Below are 19,998 nucleotides of genomic sequence, written 5' to 3'. Positions count from 1 at the left end.
ACAGGAAGTCACTGACAGGCTAAAGAGATGAACACAGACAGGAAGTCACTGACAGGCTGAAGAGATGACCACCTGCTCTACAATTTCATACATTCAGTTGATTTACAGAACAGCTAGGTTTATAGAACAGCTAGGTTGACAGAACAGCTAGGTTTACAGAACAGTTGATTTACAGAACAGCTAGGTTTACAGAACAGCTAGGTTTACAGATCTGTTCTGCTACACATTGGGATATAATGCTACACATTCAGTTGGTTTACAGAACAGTAGGTTTACAGAACAGATAGGTTTTCAGTAGGTTTACAGAACCTATCTGTTCTGCCACACATTGGGATAGTTTTCGCGGACGCCGATTAAGCCAAGTCCTGGACTTAAAGGAAGCTCAATGGAGAATCTCCATTGAAAGAACAGTGGCTTGCGAAAGTATTCACCCCCCTTGGCATTTTACCTATTTTGTTGCCTTACAATCTGGAATTAAAATAGATTTTTGAGGGGTTTGTATCATTTGATTTACATAACACTTTGAAGATGCTAAATATTTTTTATTGTGAAACAAGCAAGAAATAAGACAAAATAAACTGTACACTTAAGTGTGCATAACTATTCACCCCCCAAAGTCAATACTTTGTAGAGCCACCTTTTGCAGCAATTACAGCTGCAAGTCTCTTGTGGTATGTCTCTATAAGCTTGGCGCATTTCATGGCAAAACTGCTCCAGCTCCTTCAAGTTGGATGGGCTCTGCTGGTGTACAGCAATATTTAAGTCATACCACAGATTCTCAATTGGATTGAGGTCTGGGCTTTGACTAGGCCATTCCAAGACATTTAAATGTTTCCCCTTAAACCACTTGAGTGTTGCTTTAGCAGTATGCTTAGGGTCATTGTCCTGCTGGAAGGTGAACCTCCGTCCCAGTCTCAAAGACTGAAACAGGTTTCCTCAAGAATTTCCCTGTATTTATTTCCATCCATCATTCCTTCAATTCCAACCAGTTTCTCACTCCCTGCCGATGAAAAACAGGGTTTGCTCCAGACATAGCGTTTTCCTTGATAGCCAAAAACCTCAATTTTAGTCTCATCTGACCAGAGTACGTTATTTTATGTGTATGGGGAGTCTCCCACATGCCTTTGGGTGAACAGCGAACATGTTTTCTTATTTTTTTCTTGAAGCATTGGCTTTTTCTGGCAACTCTTCCGTAAAGCCCAGCTCTGTGGAGTGTACGGCTTAAAGTGGTCCTATGGACAGATACTCTAATCTCCGCCGTGGAGCTTTGCAGCTCCTTCAGGGTTATATTTGGTCTCTTTGTTGCCTCTCTGATTAATGCCCTCCTTGCCTGGTCCATGAGTTTGGCTCTCTCTTGGCAGGTTTGTTGTGGTGGCATATTCTTTCCATTTTGTAATAACGGATTTAACGGTGCACCGTGGGATTTTCAAAGTTTAGGGTATTTATTTATGACCCAACCCTGGTCTGTACTTCTCCATAACTTTGTCCCTGACCTGTTTGGAGAGATCCTTGGTCTTCATGGTGCCGCTTGCTTGGTGGTGCCCTTTGCTTAGTGGTGTTGCAGACTCTGGGGCCTTTCAGAACAGGTGTATATATACTGAGATCATGTGACACTTAGATTGCACACAGGTGGACTTTATTTAACAAATTATGTGACTTCTGAAGGTATTTGGTTGCACCAGATCTTATTTAGGGGCTTCATAGCAAAGGGGATGAATACATATGCACGTACCAATTTTCTGTTTATAATTATTTTGAAATTTTTGGAACAAGTAATTTTTTTCATTTCACTTCACCAATTTGGACTTTTTTTGTGTATGTCCATTACATGAAATCCCCCCAAAATCTATTTAAATTACAGGTTGTAATGCAACAAAATAGTAAAAAAACGACAAGGGGGATGAATACTTTTGCAAGGCACTGTACGTTTTAGTCTTGGAAACCACCCAATTAAGCATAATGGTCAATAGTGGTTTCTTACACGGCAGGTCTGACGGAGGCCTGGAGGTCCAATCTGAGAGGTTCCAGATCCTGACCCTGAGCCCTTTGAACCTTACCTGGGATACAGGACGACACCTGGAAAGACACACATGTGAGTACCAAACATAACATGGTGACAGAATCATGGCACATCAAATTTGGAAGGAACCATATTACCTTGGAGTCAAGGCTCATGAAGCCCAAAGCGAAGGATACACAGGCAGCATTAGAGGTCAGTTCTGACAGGGTCAGGGGAGTGAAGGAGACGTGGATGGTGCTGCTTCCCCCTGCTGGGACATTCTGGAATAACAACAAGGTTATAAGACTGGTCAACATACCTGCTTTCCAGTCTGCTGTATACAGCACAATTAACGTGATGGTCTCTTAAAGATGGACATACTATCTGTTGTGGGGTGATGCAGTATGGGTAGTCTGCTGTAGGGTGATGCAGTATGGGTAGTCTGCTGTGTGTACTATCTGTTGTAGAGTGATGCTGTATGGGTAGTCTGCTGTATGTACTATCCAGAGATGGAAGAGAGACATATAGCGTCAATGAACTAAGCAGACCAGACCCAGCTGCTATCACATTGGTGTCTAAACAGACCAGAACCAGAACCAGCTGCTGCTACCTGTTTGGTGCTTATGGGAGAGCCACTCCTTAACCCTTTATGGCTAGGGCAACGTTGTAATGTTTGTTTCAGAAGAAAAATTAAATGCATATGCATACGCATGGTAGCAATTAAAAGGGAACAGTTTGGAGTTCATGAGAAAATTATTAGACCAAATGTGAGGACACAACAGTTCACCTGACACAAGACTGAAACCAAACATTACTCTGTTGATTTTATGTACATTTTGATTACAAAATTTGAAAATATTCTGGATACATTCAGTAAAAGGGTAACAATATTCCTGGAAGATGTGGGGTAGGTGCAGAGTGAGAGGACTAACTGGTGTCTCCAAGTGGCCTCACCTCTCCAAAGTATGGGTTTGAGTGAGAGGACTAACATTTGTCTCCAAGTGGCCTCACCTCTCTAAACTGTGGGTTTCAATGCGGGGACTAACTGGTGTCTCCAAGTGGCCACACTTCTACAAAGTGTGCAGTTCCTAAGTCATTTCAATGCTATTTTCTGACTCGAAGAAGACACTAGAAGGCTATTTTTAGAGCTCTCCAAGCTGTGCCGGTGAGGAAATAGAACAAGCACACTTGTAGTGGTTTTGAACACAGCCCTGCATCCCCGCAATCAGACGATTACTGTTGTTGTTTACGCAATGCAAAAACTGTCCATTCTTTCCCCACTGATTCCGCCAAGCCCGTTCCCTTGGCTGTAGTTTCACTAGATAGTAAGTATGGACAGTGTGAATCTCGTTCATCCATTCATGCGCATCACTAATTAGATGTCGAGGCACTTGGCTACCTTAATCGAGTCATACTCACTCCGCCCTTTACTAGCGCTTCATTGAATTATTGAATTTCTTCACTTTGACTTGAAGAGCACTGGGCAGAAATCACTTCGCGTCAACACCCACCTTGGGCCTTTGCGATGCTTTGTTTTAATTAAACAGTTGGAATCCCCTGGTCTAGATCAGTTCTAAGCTACTAGGCACGAACAGGGCTGACGAACGGGGCCGCCGTAGCTGAGGAGATCCGCGAGAAGGGCCCAACACGCGTCCAGAGTTGCCGCCGCCAACCATCGGATCCAACCCCCCAATGGTTTGCTTTCGGCCCACCGCCAGACACCACCTCGATGAACCCCCTTGCGAGACCACGCACGAGAGACCACAAGATGGGCCGCACAATGAACTTCAAACGGTGGCGAGAGGAGGGCAACGAAGCAACTGCTCCCCCAGCCGTGGCGAGAGCCCCACTTCGCACCCCAGCCTGACCGACCCAGCCCTTAGAGGGGATCTGTCTTGCCGACTTCCCTTACATACATACATACATTGTTCTAACATGCCAGAGGCTGTTCACCTTGGAGACCTCTGCGGATATGAGTACGGCCTGGAGCGAGATTTACACCCTCTCCCCCAGATTTACAAGGGCCAGCGAGAGCTCACCGGACGCCACCAGAACCGCATCGCTTTCCAGGGCTTGGGCCACTCTCTTGGGGCGAACCCATTCCAGGGCGCCCTGCCCTTCACAAAGAAAAGATAACTCCTCCCGGGACTCTGCCACTCTGGATTCGGGGATCTGAACCCGACTCCCTTTCTACCGACTCCCTTCCGAACGGCGTTCACCCATCTCTTAGGACCGACTGACACATGTTCAACTGCTGTTCAACAGCACATGTGAGGCTTCCGAGCTCACCACGGCGGCCCTCCTACTTGTCGCGGCATAGCCCTCGAGGCTCTCATTGCCAGCGACGGCCGGGTATGGGCCCGACACTCCAGCGCCATCCATTTTCAGGGCTAGTTGATTCGGCAGGTGAGTTGTTACACACTCCTTAGCAGATTCCGACTTCCATGGCCACCGTCCTGCTGTCTATATCGAGCAACACCTTTTCTGGAGTCTGATAAGCGCTGGCAGTGGGCGCCTTAACCCGGCGTTTGGTTCATCCGACAGCGCCAGTTCTGCATACCAAAAATGGCCCACTAGGCAGCTCGCATTCCACGCCCGGCTCCAAGCCAGCGAGCCAGGCTTCTTACCCATTTAAAGTTTGAGAACAGGTTGAGATCGGTTTGGCCCCAAGACCTCTAATCATTTGCTTTACCAGATAAAACTGGGAGACTTTGAGCGCCAGCTATCCTGGGGGAAACTTCGGAGGGAACCAGCTATTAAATGATTTGATTAGTCTTTCGCCCCTATACCCAGGTCGGGATGACCGATTTGCACGTCAGGACCACTACGGACCTCCACCAGAGTTTCCTCTTGCTTCACCCTGCCCAGGCATAGTTCGCCATCTTTTGGGTCCTATTGCACACACTCCACCTCCCTGACAGAGCGAGCGAGACGGGCCGGTGGTGCGCGCCCCGGCCCTCACTTTCATTGCGAGACGGGGTGTATTCGGAGAAAACCCTCTGACTAGAGCATGCGTTAGCTTCATTGGGATAGGGGGCAGCATTGGGAAGTTTGGATGAAAAGCGTGCCCAGAGTAAACTGCCTGTTACTCAGGCCCAGAAGCTAGGATATGCATTGGATAGGAAACACTCTAAAGTTTCCAAAACTGTTACAATAATGTCTGTGAGTATAACAGAACTCATATGGCAGGCGAAAACCTGAGAAAAATCCAAACAGTGGGAATTCTTAAGTTTGTAGTTTTTTAAGTGAATGCCTATCCAGTATCCAGTGTTTGTGGGGTCAGATTGCACTTCCTAAGGCTTCCAGTAGACGTCAACAGTCTTTAGAAGTTGTTTCAGGCTTCTATTGTGAAAGAGGTGAGAATAAGACTACTCAAAGCAAGTGGCTCAGCTGAAAGCCTTGAGTTGTTTATCGCTCGTGGCCGTGAGCCCGCTTTTCGTTCTCTTTCCTTTCTAATGAAAACGGTATTGTCCGGTTGAAATATTATTGAATATTCATGATAAAAAGATCCTAAAGATGGATTAAAACATCGTTTGACATGTTTCTACGATCTTTAATGGAACTTTTTAAAAACTTTTCGTCGATGTTGTGATCGCGCTTTGTGCCTTTGGATTACTGAACTAAACACGCAAACAAGGTATTTGGACATAAAGAGGGACTTTATTGAACAAAACTAACATTTATTGTGTAACATGGAGTCCTGGGAGTGCCACCAGTTGAAGATCATCAAAGGATAGTGATTAATTTAATCGCTATTTCTGACTTTTGTGAGTCCCCTCCTTGGCTGGAAATGGTCTGTATGGTTTTTTGTGGCTAGGCGCTGTCCTAACATAATCGCATGGTGTGCTTTCACCGTAAAGCCTTTTGAAATCTGACACAGCGGCTGGATTAACAAGACGTGTATCTTTAAAATGGTGTATAATACTTGTTTGTTTGAGGAATTTTAAATATGATATTTCTGTTGTTTGAATTTGGCGCCCTGCAATTTCACTGGCTGTTGTCGAGGTGGGACGCTAGCGTGGGACACTAATCCCAGAGAGGTTAGACTCCTTGGTCCGTGTTTCAAGATGGGTCGGGTGGGTTGCCAACATCGCCGCTGACCCCTGGCGCCAGTTTACGTGAGCCGATCCCCGCCCTGGCGACGCAACGTGGTCCGACCTGGTTGACATTCATGCCCCCCCCCCGTAGGGAGACATGACACAGCGGATACTAAGTCCTTGGCCCCGGGAAGAGGCGAGTACGGAGCAGGGGCGCTGTAAGCTCACGGCCGAAACCGGTAGCCAACTTTGCCCCCAGCCCTTCCAAGCCGACCCAGAGCCTGTCGAGGCGCACCAACGACGGAGGAAATGCGCCCGGGGAGGCTGAGCCCGATCGGAGGTCAGTCCCACAAGGGGATCCTACCACATCGGACCCACCGACCCTGACCCGAGTTGAATCCTCCGGGCGGACTGTACGGATATGGGTAGTGAGGCAGTATGTATGGGCAGTCTGCTGTACCTAGCTAACAACAAACATTCCCTTAAGAGTCTCATTAGGTCATTAACTAGCGTTTTCATAAGAATGTTTCCGTTATGTGCAAGGAATGTTTCCAAGAGACCATTCCCTTCATATCAAAAAGAACTTACCGAGCATGGTTACCATGTTCTCAGAACATAATATATTAATGTTATAGACATATTAAATGAGAACATTGCAAAAACATGAATGTGTCCAGTTTTCTGTGGGTTAGGAGAGTATTCAATCAACTTTCCACCAAACATGAGAATGGATTACCAAGAAAAACTTCCAAAAGGACACATTCGAGGTAGAAAGGAGGAGTTGGAGCACTCAACAACAAAAGTAGACAGAGATTTCTTTATGCTCACTTTAATCTATTGTACAGGATGTAAACTGATGACTGACATTTCTAAGTCAAGCTGACGTCTTCTTCGGAGTTCCACCAAGCATACACAGAACATGGTTGCCATGTGCACAGAACATAAGATATTCATGTTCTAGATACGTTTCATGTGAACGTTGCATTCACAGTGCACACACAGTGCTTTTAACTGACATATTGACACACAATTACATTGTGAATGTTAAATTATTCTGTCATTATTATTCAACATGTCCTCACCTGGGATTTGAACTCACAACCTCTTGGTTCACGGTACTCCAATTTCCTGCTATGCCACCATGTCAGGTATCAGTTAATCTGACTATTCTCTCATCACTGACTGGATTTGATGATAATAGCACTGGTTTACGGGCTCCTAATCAACTGTGCTATTTTGTGGGGTTTTTTGTACATAATGTTGCTGCTACTGTCTCTTATGACCGAAAAGAGCGTCTGGATATCAGAAAAAGCAACCTCTAACTGAACAAAGATTTTTAAATTAATTATTTGAAGGATATACTAGTTCTCCGAGACCAGGCCCAAGTGAAGAAAAAATGGAAATACAAGGGGCAGAGATCGGGGTGTGAGAATTAGTCGGCAAAACCCGCCTCTACCATCCGTTCTATTGGCTAACGTGCAATCACTGGAAAATAAACTAGATGATCTCCGGTTGAGACTATCCTATCAACGGGACATTAAAATCTGTAATATCTTATGTTTCACCGAGATGAGGCTGAACCACGACACAGATAATACACAGTTGGCTGTGTTTTCCGTGCATCTGCAGGAACAGCTATGTCTGGTAAGACGAGGCTTGGGGGTGTGTGTCTATTTTTCAATAACAGGTGGAGCGCGATGTGTAATATTAACAAAGTCTCGAGGTATTGCTCATCTGAGGTAGAGTACCTACGGAAATGGTCAGATGACGCGGATGCTACGCTACATTATCCCAACAAGAAGCCATGGATTACAGGCAACATCCGCATCGAGCTAAAGGCTCGACTGTGTGATCACGCTCTCCATTGCCAAGCTGAGCAAGACTTTTAAACAGGTCAACATTCACTAGGTCGTGGGGCCAGATGGATTACCAGGAAGTGTACTCAGAGCATGCGCTGACAAACTGGCAAGTGTCTTCACTGATATTTTCAACCTCTCCCTGACCGAGTCTGTAATACCTACATGTTTCAAGCAGACCACCAAAATAATCCCTGTGCCCAAGAAAGTGAAGGTAACCTGCCTAAATGACTACCGCCTCGTAACACTCACCTCGGTAGCCATGAAGTGCTTTGAAAGGCTGGTCATGGCTCACATCAACACCATCATCCCGAAAACCCTAGACCCACTCCAATTCGCATACCGCCCCAAAAGATCCACAGATGACGCAATCTCAATCGCACTCCACACTGCCCTTTCACACCTGGACAAAAGGAACACCTATGTGAGAATGCTGTTCATTGACTACAGCTCAGCGTTCAACACCATAGTGCCCTCAAAGCTCATCACTAAGCTAAGGACCCTGGGACTAAACACCTCCTTTTGAAACTGGATCCTATACTTCCTGTACTTCCTGACGGGCCGCCTCCCCAGGTGGTAAGGGTAGGCAACAACACATCTTTTACGATGATCCTCAACACCGGGACCCCCCAGGGGTGAGTACTTAGTCCCCTCCTGTACTCTTTGTTCTCCCACGACTGCGTGGCCAAGCACGACTCCAACACCATCATTAAGCGTGCTGACAACATAACAGTGGTAGGCCTGATCACCGACAACGATGAGACAGCCTATAGGGAAGAGGTCAGAGACCTGGCCGTGTGGTGCAAGGACAACAACCTCTCCCGCAATGCGAGCAAGACAAAGGAGCTGATCGTGGACTACAGGAAAAGGACGGTTGAACAAGCCCCCATTCACATCGACTGGGCTTTAGTGGAGCGAGTCGAGAATTTCAAGTTCCTCGATGTCCACATCACCAACAAACTTTCATGGTCCAAACTCACCAAGACAGTCGTGAAGAGGGCACGGCAACACCTTTCCCCCTCAGGAGACTGAAAAAATGTGTCACGGGTCCCCAGATTCTCAACAAAAATCTACAACCTCTCCCTCAACATGAGCAAGACAAAGGAGCTGATCGTGGACTACAGGAAAAAGAGGGCCAAACACGCCCCCATTCACTGCACTGAACTGAGGCTAGGAAACACTGTCACCATCGATAAATCTACAATAATTAAGAATTTCAATAAGCATTTTTCCAGGGCTTTCCACCTGCCCCGGCCAACAGCTATGCACCCCCCACAGCAACTTGCCCAAGCCCCCCACCCCGCTTCTCCTTCACCCAAATCCAGATAGCTGATGTTCTGAAAGAGCTGCAAAATCTGGACTGCTACAAATCAGCTGGGCTAGACAATCTGGACCTTCTCTTTCTAAATTTATCTGCCGCAATTGTTGCAACCCCTATTATTAGCCTGTTAAACCTCTCTTTCGAATTGTCTGAGATCCCTAAAGATTGGAAAGCTGCCACAGGCATCCCCCTCTTCAAAGGGGTAGACACTCTAGCCACAAACTGTTACAGACCTATATCTATCCTGCCCTGCCTTTCTAAAGTCTTCGAAAGCCAAGTTAACAAACAGATCACCGACCATTTCGAATCCCACCGTACCTTCTCCACTGTGCAATCTGGTTTCCGAGCTGGTAATGGGTACACCTCAGCCACGCTCAAGGTCTTAAATTATATCATAACCGCCATCGATAAAAGGCCGTACTGTGCAGCCGTCCTCATCGACCTGGGCCAAGGCTTTTGACTCTGTCAATTACCACATTCTTATCGGCAGACTCAACAGCCTTGATTGCCTCGCCTGGTTCACCAACTCGCTCACCGAATCAGCGTATACATCAATGTTGTTGTTTGAGGCTATCCGGAACATATCCCATCACTAACATTGAGTGGCTGCTGCCAACATACTGACTCAAGACTATAGCCACTTTAATAACAAACAATTGGACGTAATAAATGTGTCACTAGTTACTAAAAACAATGCCACTTTATATAATGTTTACATACCCTACATTAGTCATCTCATATGTATATACTGTACTCTATACTATCTACTGCATCTTGCCTATGCCGTTCGGCCATCGCTCATCCATATATTTATATGTACAAATTCTTATTCATTCTTTTACACTTGTGTGTATTAGGTAGTTGTTGTGGAATTGTTAGATTACTTGTTGTTATTACTGCATTGTCGGAACTAGAAGCACAAGAATTTCGCTACACTCACATTAACATCTGCTAACCATGTGTATGTAACAAATAACATTTGATTTCTCAGATAGAGTTCAGTGTGTGAAATCGGAGGGCCTGTTGTTCCCTCACTAACTTTAAGCATCAGTTGTCAGAGCAGCTTTCCGATCATTGCACCTGTACACAGCCCATCTGTAAATAGCCCACCCAACTACCTCATCTCCATATTGTTATTTATTTTAGCTCTTTTTCACCCCAGTATCTCTACTTGCACATCATCATCTGCACATCTATCCCTGCAGTGTTAATACTAAATTGTAATTATTTTGCCTCTATGGCCTATTTATTGCCTTACCTCCCTAGTCTTATACATTTGCACACACTGTATATAGACTTTTCTAATGTGTTATTGACTGTATGTTTGTTTTACTCCATGTGTAACTCTGTGTTGTTTGTGTCGCACTGCTTTGCTTTATCTTGGCCAGGTCGCAGTTGTAAATGAGAACTTGTTCACAACTGGCCTACCTGGTTAAATAAAGGTGTTCTCAACTGGCCTACCTGGTTAAATAAAGGTGTTCTCAACTGGCCTACCTGGTTAAATAAAGGTGTTCTCAACTGGCCTACCTGGTTAAATAAAGGTGTTCTCAACTGGCCTACCTGGTTAAATAAAGGTGTTCTCAACTAGCCTACCTGGTTAAATAAAGGTGTTCTCAACTGGCCTACCTGGTTAAATAAAGGTGAAATAAAAAATAAAAAAAATACAATAAAATTCACATCGATGGGACTCACTCATGACTGCACAGCCATCCACGACTCCAACGCCATCATTAAGTTTGCCGATGACACAACAGTCGACAATGACGAGACAGCCTAAAGGGAGGAGGTCAGAGACCTGGCCGTGTGGTGCCAGGACAACAATCTCTCCCTCAACGTGATCAAGACAAAGGAGATGATTGTGGACTACAGGAAAAGGCGGGCCGAACAGGCCCCCATTCTCATTGACGGGCTGTAGTGGAGTGGGTCCAGAGTTTCACGTTCCTTGGTGTCAATATCACCAACACACTATCATGGTCCAAACACACCAAGACAGCTGTGGAGAGGGCACGACAACACCTTTTCCCCCACAGAAGACAGAAAATATTTGGCATGTGTCCCCAGATACTCAAAAAGTTCTCCAGCTGCACCATCGAGCTGCTCCAGCTGCACCATCCTGACCAGTTGCATCACCGCCTGGTATGGCAACTGCTAGGCATCTGACCGTAAGGTGCTATAGCGGGTAGTGCGTACGGCCCAGTACATCACTGGGGCCAAGCTTCCTGCCATCCAGGACCTCTATATTAGGCGGTGTCAGAGGAAGGCCCAAAAAATAGTCAAAGACTCCAGTCACCCAAGTCATAGATTTTTTTCTCTACTACCACACGGCAAGCAATACCCGGAGCGCCAAGTCTAGGTCCAAAAGGCTCCTGAATAGTTTCTACCCCCAAGCCATAAGACTGCTGAACAATTTATTAAATGGCCACCCGGACTATTTACACAGATCAGTTAGTCGGCAATCGCCTGCACTGTTGGCTGCAATGTCAAACAAGCCCTCCATCTGCTGTGGAGTGATGCAGTATGGGTAGTATGCTATACGTACTATCTGCTGTGGAGTGATGCAGTATGGGTAGTATGCTATACGTACTATCTGCTGTGGAGTGATGCAGTATGGGTAGTATGCTATATGTACTATCTGCTGTGGAGTGATGCAGTATGGGTAGTATGCTATACGTACTATCTGCTGTGGAGTGATGCAGTATGGGTAGTATGCTATACGTACTATCTGCTGTGGAGTGATGCAGTATGGGTAGTCGGAGGCGTTGCCTTCATGCGGCCTGATGAAGACAGAGAAGAGCCTCTTCTGAGGAGACGCAGAGTGGACAGATCCTTCCTCCTCCTTCTCCTCCTCAAGGTCCTCCAGGTGAGAAGGAACAACCATTGATACATGCTTATGTGATGGTATCCGCAGCCACATCGACACAACAGAATGCTTATCACAGTAACAACGTTGTACATGTTGTGATAATGTTGAACCCATACTTGTGGCACATTGTACATGTTGAACCCATACTTGTGGCACATTGTACATGTTGTGATCATGTTAAACCCATAATTGTGGCACATTGTACATGTTGAACCCATAATTGTGGCACATTGTACATGTTGTAATCATGTTGAACCCATACTTGTGGCACATTGTACATGTTGTGATCATGTTGAACCCATACTTGTGGCACATTGTACATGTTGAACCCATAATTGTGGCACATTGTACATGTTGTGATCATGTTGAACCCATACTTGTGGCACATTGTACATGTTGTGATCATGTTGAACCCATAATTGTGGCACATTGTACATGTTGAACCCATAATTGTGGCACATTGTACATCTTGTGATCATGTTGAACCCATACTTGTGGCACATTGTACATGTTGTGATTATGTTGAACCCATAATTGTGGCACATTGTACATGTTGAACCCATAATTGTGGCACATTGTACATGTTGTGATCATGTTGAACCCATACTTGTGGCACATTGTACATGTTGAACCCATCATTGTGGCACATTGTACATGTTGTGATCATGTTGAACCCATAATTGTGGCACATTGTACATGTTGTGATCATGTTAAACACATACAGTGGGGCAAAAAAGTATTTAGTCAGCCACCAATTGTGCAAGTTCTCCCACTTAAAAAGATGAGAGAGGCCTGTAATGTATGTCATAGGTACACTTCAACTATGACAGACAAAATTAGAAAAAAAATCCAGAAAATCACATTGTAGGATTTTTTAGGAATTTATACCCTTTGTTGGCAATGACAGAGGTCAAACGTAAAGTCTTCACAAGGTTTTCACACACTGTTGCTGGTATTTTGGCCCCTAACCCTAACCCTCCTCTAGAGCAGGGATGTTTTGGGGCTGTTGCTGGGAAACACGGACTTTCAACTCCCTCCAAGGATTTTTTTATGGGGTTGAGATCTGGAGACTGGCTAGGCCACTCCAGGACCTTGAAATGCTTCTTACGAAGTGTCGTGGCGGAATCAGAATTATTTAGGTAACATTTATAAATAATATGATTTATTATTTTTATTTCATGCTTATGTGAGATATGTCATTAGAATGTCTATTTTTGGATGGCTGTTGGCCGGTCGGTTGCAGTTATCTGTTCTCTGTCAGGTTTCAGTTACTTGGGCCGCAGAGAGGGGAGAGGTCAAGCTTGTCTTCATATGTAAACATATCTTTTAAACCAATTATCTCTTGGCTCCACAATGTGCCAGTCACTGTGTCTCTGTGATCTTGTCCAGGAGGGGTGTATTTGATATATGCCTGTTGATGAGGTTTTGTTTTATGGTCCTGAGAACGAGATAAGAACATAGTTTAGGAGACAAAGCTGAATGATAATTTATAGCCAATGCTGTCTGGCTATGTGTGTCTTTGCTATAAAGGATCTCAGTTGCAATGTGTAAGGACTCTCAGAGAATTCATTGATAGACACTGAATTGATCTGAGAGTCACAGGGGTTGTGATGGAGCTCATATAATTAAAGATGGACTTTATGATAACTCTGACTTGTGTGTGGTTTGCTCTCATGATTTGGTAAATACAGGAAATTTCCACTACAGAAGCCACTCCTTTGTTGCCCAGGCAGTGTGTTTGGGATCATTGTCATGCTGAAAGACCCAGCCACGTTTAATCTTCAATGCCCTTGCTGATGGAAGGAGGTTTTCACTCAAAACCTCACGATACATGGCCCCATTCATTCTTTCCTTTACACGGATCAGTCGTCCTGGTGCCTTTGCAGAAAAACAGCCCCAAAGCATGATGTTTCCACCCCCATGCTTCACAGTAGGTATGGTGTTCTTTGGATGCAACTCAGCATTCTTTGTCCTCCAAACACGACGAGTTGAGTTTTTACCAAAAAGTTATATTTTGGTTTCATCTGACCATATGACATTCTCCCAATCTTCTTCTGGATCATCCAAATGCTCTCTAGCAAACTTCAGACGGGCCTGGACATGTACTGGCTTAAGCAGGGGGACACGTCTGGCACTGCAGGATTTGACTCCCTGGCGGCGTAGTGTGTTATTGATGGTAGGCTTTGTTACTTTGGTCCCAGCTCTCTGCAGGTCATTCACTAGGTCCCCCCGTGTGGTTCTGGGATTTTTGCTCACCGTTCTTGTGATCATTTTGACCCCACGGGGTGAGATCTTGCGTGGAGCCCCAGATCGAGGAAGATTATCAGTGGTCTTGTATGTCTTCCATTTCCTAATAATTGCTCCCACAGTTGATTTCTTCAAACCAAGCTGCTTACCTATTGCAGATTCAGTCTTCCCAGCCTGGTGCAGGTCTACAATTGCGTTTCTGGTGTCCTTTGACAGCTCTTTCTTTGGTCTTGGCCATAGTGGAGTTTGGAGTGTGACTGTTTGAGGTTGTGGACAGGTGTCTTTTATACTGATAACAAGTTCAAACAGGTGCCATTAATACAGGTAACGAGTGGAGGACAGAGGACCGTCTTAAAGAAGAAGCTACAGGTTTGTGAGAGCCAGAAATCTTGCTTGTTTGTAGGTGGCCAAATACTTATTTTCCACCATAATTTGAAAATAAATTCATAAAAAATCCTACAATGTGATTTTCTGGATTTTTTTTCTCATTTTGTCTGTCATAGTTGAAGTGTACCTATGATGAAAATTACAGGCCTCTCTCATCTTTTTAAGTGGTAGAACTTGCACAATTGGTGGCTGACTAAATACTTTTTTGCCCCACTGTACTTGTGGCACATTGTACATGTTGTGATCATGTTAAATCCATACTTGTGGCACATTGTACATGTTGTGATCATGTTGAACCCATAATTGTTTTGGTAGAAATACAGTGCCTTGCGAAAGTATTCGGCCCCCTTGAACTTTGCGACCTTTTGCCACATTTCAGGCTTCAAACATAAAGATATAAAACTGTATTTTTTTGTGAAGAATCAACAACAAGTGGGACACAATCATGAAGTGGAACGACATTTATTGGATATTTCAAACTTTTTTAACAAATCAAAAACTGAAAAATTGGGCGTGCAAAATTATTCAGCCCCTTTACTTTCAGTGCAGCAAACTCTCTCCAGAAGTTCAGTGAGGATCTCTGAATGATCCAATGTTGACCTAAATGACTAATGATGATAAATACAATCCACCTGTGTGTAATCAAGTCTCCGTATAAATGCACCTGCACTGTGATAGTCTCAGAGGTCCGTTAAAAGCGCAGAGAGCATCATGAAGAACAAGGAACACGCCAGGCAGGTCCGAGATACTGTTGTGAAGAAGTTTAAAGCCGGATTTGGATACAAAAGATTTCCCAAGCTTTAAACATCCCAAGGAGCACTGTGCAAGCGATAACATTGAAATGGAAGGAGTATCAGACCACTGCAAATCTACCAAGACCTGGCCGTCCCTCTAAACTTTCAGCTCATACAAGGAGAAGACTGATCAGAGATGCAGCCAAGAGGCCCATGATCACTCTGGATGAACTGCAGAGATCTACAGCTGAGGTGGGAGACTCTGTCCATAGGACAACAATCAGTCGTATATTGCACAAATCTGGTCTTTATGGAAGAGTGGCAAGAAGAAAGCCATTTCTTAAAGATATCCATAAAAAGTGTTGGTTAAAGTTTGCCACAAGCCACCTGGGGGAGACACCAAACGTGGAAGAAGGTGCTCTTGTCAGATGAAACCAAAATTGAACTTTTTGGCAACAATGCAAAACGTTATGTTTGGCGTAAAAGCAACACACCATCCCCACTGTCAAACATGGTGGTGGCAGCATCATGGTTTGGGCCTGCTTTTCTTCAGAAGGGACAGGGAAGATGGTTAAAATTGATGGGAAGATGGATGGAGCCAAATACAGGACCATTCTGGAAGAAAACCTGATGGTGTCTGCAAAAGACCTGAGACTGGGACGGAGATTTGTCTTCCAACAAGACAATGATCCAAAACATAAAGCAAAATCTACAATGGAATGGTTCAAAAATAAACATATCCAGGTGTTAGACTGGCCAAGTCAAAGTCCAGACCTGAATCCAATCGAGAATCTGTGGAAAGAACTGAAAACTGCTGTTCACAAATGCTCTCCATCCAACCTCACTGAGCTCGAGCTGTTTTGCAAGGAGGAATGGGAAAACATTTCAGTCTCTCGATGTGCAAAACTGATAGAGACATACCCCAAGCGACTTACAGCTGTAATCGCAGCAAAAGGTGGCGCTACAAAGTATTAACTTAAGGGGGCTGAATAATTTTGCACGCCCAATTTTTCAGTTTTTGATTTGTTAAAAAAGTTTGAAATATCCAATAAATGTCGTTCCACTTCATGATTGTGTCCCACTTGTTGTTGATTCTTCACAAAAAAATACAGTTTTATATCTTTATGTTTGAAGCCTGAAATGTGGCAAAAGGTCGCAAAGTTCAAGGGGGCCGAATACTTTCGCAAGGCACTGTATGTTGTCATGTCTATGAAGGACAGGTGTCTCCATCCACTCACAGACTTGCTCTTGAGGGAGGAGCTTGTTCCCTCAGTGCTGGGTGTGTGGCTCCGGTCCCAAGTGGGCGGAGTATCATTAGACATGGCCCCGCCCCCAACCACCTCGTTGCCGTCTACGTCCTTCAGGGGAAAGGCGTCTCCGTAGGCAACCACCACATCCAGCAGCTTCCTGTCCTCCTGGTCCACGTTGTAGCTCTCCCAGTCCATACGGATATCTGACATAAAACACACAGCAATAATGTGTTCACACTTGACTAAAGTTTGTCCCTTTAAGGAAACAGGTCCATCTGACGAGGATGTCTGAGGTGTCCAGAGCTGAGATCTTACCGTAGGGGCTTGTGTTGTTCAGACGTAGAGAGCGGGACACTGTGTCTCCTCCAGAGACGTGAGTACCAAACCTGAGGAGAGACAGGTAGGTAGGTAAAGATGCAGATAGGTCATTGGGAGATTTATGAGGAAGTTATAGAACGTATCAGAAGATATAGTTACACTCAGCTACAGTACTCGGAATCCAGCTCACCGTATGATTGGTCCCTGGTTCTGTCTGTCTGGCTGTGGACCAATCATCTGGAAGTAAAGAGGACAGCCCATCACTGTCATCTGAATGGGGATCAGCTTGGGCTGGAGGTCCCCCACCTACCACGGAGACAGAAGACAGGTACAGACAGCTGCTACTACTACTACTACTACTACTACTACTACTACTGCTACTACTACTACTGCTACTACTACTGCTACTGCTACTACTACTATAACTGCTACGACTACTACTGCCACTACTACTACTTTTACAACTACTACCACTAGTATTAGGGATTAGTATTAGGGGTTAGTAGAAGGGGTTAGTATTAGGGGTTCGGGGTTAGTATTAGGGGTTAGTATTAGGGGTTAGGGGTTAGTGTTAGGGGTTAATATTAGGGGCTAGGCGTTAGTATTAGGGGAGGGGGGTTAGTATTAGGGGTTTGTATTAGGGGTTAGGGGTTAATATTAGTGGTTAGGGGTTAATATTAGGGGTTAGTATTAGGGGTTAGGGGTTAGTATTAGTGGTTAGTATTAGGGGTTAGTATTAGTGGTTAGTATTAGGGGTTAGTATTAGGGGTAGTATTGGGGGTAGTATTAGGGGTTAGTATTAGGGGTTAATATTAGTGGTTAGTATTAGGGGTTAGTATTAGGGGTTAGAGGTTAGTATTAGGGGTTAGAGGTTAATATTAGGGGTTAGTATTAGGGGCTAGTATTAGGGGTTAATATTAGTGGTTAGGGGTTAATATTAGGGGTTATGGGTTAATATTAGGGGTTAGGGGTTAGTGTTAGGGGTTAGTATTAGGGGTGAAAATTAGTGGTTAGGGGTTAGTATTTGGGGTTAGTATTAGGGGTTAATATTAGTGGTTAGTATTAGGGGTTAGTATTAGGGGTTAGGGGTTAGTATTTGGGGTTAGTATTAGAGGTTAATATTAGTGGTTAGGGCTTAGTATTAGGGGTTAATATTAGTGGTTAGGGGTTAGTATTAGGGGTTTGTATTACGGGTTAGGGGTTAGTATTAGGGGTTAGCATTAGGGGTTAGGGGTTAGTATTAGGGGTTAGGGGTTAATATTAGGGGTTAATATTAGTGGTTAGGGGTTAGTATTAGGGGTTAGTATTAGGGGTTAGTATTAGGGGTGAGTATTAGGGGTTAAGGGTTAATATTAGGGGTTTGTATTACGGATTAGGGGTTAGTATTAGGGGTTAGGGGTTAGTATTAGGGGTTAATATGAGTGGTTAGGGGTTGGTATTAGGGCTTATGGGTTAGTATTAGGGGTTAGTATTAGGGGTTAGGGGTTAGTATTAGGGGTTAATATTAGTGGTTAGGGGTTAGTATTAGGGGTTAGTATTAGGGGTTAATATTATGGGTTAGGGGTTAGTATTAGGGGTTAATGTTAGGGGTTAGTATTACGGGTTAGTATTACGGGTTAATATTAGTGGTTAGGGGTTAGTATAAGGGGTTATGGGTTAGTATTAGGGGTTAATATTAGTGGTTAGGGGTTAGTATTAGGGGTTAGAATTAGGGGTTAGTATTAGGGGTTAGGGGTTAGTATTGGGGGTTAGGGGTTAGTATTAGGGTTTAGTATTAGGGGTTAGTATTAGGGGTTAGGGGTTATTATTAGGGGTTAGTGTTAGGGGTTAGTATTAGGGGTTAGTGTTAGGGGTTAGTATTAGGGGTTAGGGGTTAGTGTTAGGGGTTAGTATTAGGGGTTAGTATTAGGGGTTAGTATTAGGGGTTAGGGGTTAGTGTTAGGGGTTAGTATTAGGGGTTAGTATTAGGGGTTAGTATTAGGGGTTAGGGGTTAGTGTTAGGGGTTAGTATTAGGGGTTAGGGGTTAGTATTGGGGTTAGTATTAGGGGTTAGGGTTTAGTATTAGGGGTTAATATTAGGGGTTAGTATTAGGGGTTAGGGTTTAGTATTTGGGGCTAGTATAAGGGGTTAGGGGTTAGTATTAGGGGTTAGGGGTTAGGGGTTAGTGTTAGGGTTAGGGGTTAGTGTTAGGGGTTAGGGGTTAGTGTTAGGGGTTAGTATTAGGTGTTAGGGTTTAGTATTTGGGGCTAGTATAAGGGGTTAGGGGTTAGTATTAGGGGTTAGGGGTTAGGGGTTAGTGTTAGGGGTTAGTATTAGGGGTTAGTGTTAGGGGTTAGGGGTTAGTGTTAGGGGTTAGTATTAGGTGTTAGGGTTTAGTATTAGGGGTTAGGGGTTAGTATTAGGGGTTAGGGGTTAGTAGTAGTGTCGTACCTTACAGATGAGCTGGTCTCTGTATTCCCCCCACATGTTGGTGAAGGATGTGATGTCGATGGTTTGAGTCTCAAACGCTCCCAGAATGCCACAATCTGGGTGGACGAAGAACGCTGCGCCCTTTCCATGGGCCAACAGCCCACTCACAAACCCTGTCAGTATATACAGGACCACACAGTCACAACCCAGTTCAGTCAGATGTACTGTATTCAGGGGATGAAACATGAAATGATTTCTGTGGAAATGAATCCTACTGTGTACCTTCCTGTGCCTTGTCCTCTACTTTCTTAGCTTGGACAGGGTGTAAAGGCTTCCTCACATGCAGGCCCCTGAAACACAGAGTCAATGCACAGATTAACATAACAGAGGTGAGACAAAAGTATTTATTCGATGCAAACAATTCAAAGAAAAACACTCATGCATGAAACACATGAACAGATGGTTTAGAGAATAATAACCTAACGTAGCAGGCGTAAAAATAGTTCCCACATCCGGTTTTCAGGGGTAACGGAAGCCATGTTGAAGATACTGTATCCCTGAAAACCAGATGTTAGT

General features: G+C 44.5%; 1 protein-coding gene across 2 annotated transcripts in view; it reads right to left on the bottom strand.

Annotated features, from left to right (window-relative positions):
• Positions 1 to 19,998, bottom strand: part of dlec1 (DLEC1 cilia and flagella associated protein) — a 114,489-nt gene that overhangs the window by 19,876 nt on the left and 74,615 nt on the right. For both annotated transcript variants that reach the window (XM_036934638.1, XM_036934639.1), the window contains exons 25-32: positions 19,705 to 19,772; positions 19,444 to 19,595; positions 17,203 to 17,318; positions 17,010 to 17,080; positions 16,683 to 16,897; positions 11,933 to 12,067; positions 2,158 to 2,280; positions 1,982 to 2,076 (exon numbers count right to left, since the gene is read on the bottom strand). In XM_036934638.1, the coding sequence (XP_036790533.1) occupies positions 1,982 to 2,076; positions 2,158 to 2,280; positions 11,933 to 12,067; positions 16,683 to 16,897; positions 17,010 to 17,080; positions 17,203 to 17,318; positions 19,444 to 19,595; positions 19,705 to 19,772 (975 nt within the window). The remainder of the gene's footprint in view (positions 1 to 1,981; positions 2,077 to 2,157; positions 2,281 to 11,932; positions 12,068 to 16,682; positions 16,898 to 17,009; positions 17,081 to 17,202; positions 17,319 to 19,443; positions 19,596 to 19,704; positions 19,773 to 19,998) is intronic.

Source organism: Oncorhynchus mykiss, chromosome 11 (assembly GCF_013265735.2).
Source record: "Oncorhynchus mykiss isolate Arlee chromosome 11, USDA_OmykA_1.1, whole genome shotgun sequence".
Classification (NCBI taxonomy): Eukaryota; Metazoa; Chordata; class Actinopteri; order Salmoniformes; family Salmonidae; genus Oncorhynchus; species Oncorhynchus mykiss.
Note: the sequence above shows the minus strand (reverse complement) of the source record. Positions and strands in the feature narration are given on the sequence as shown.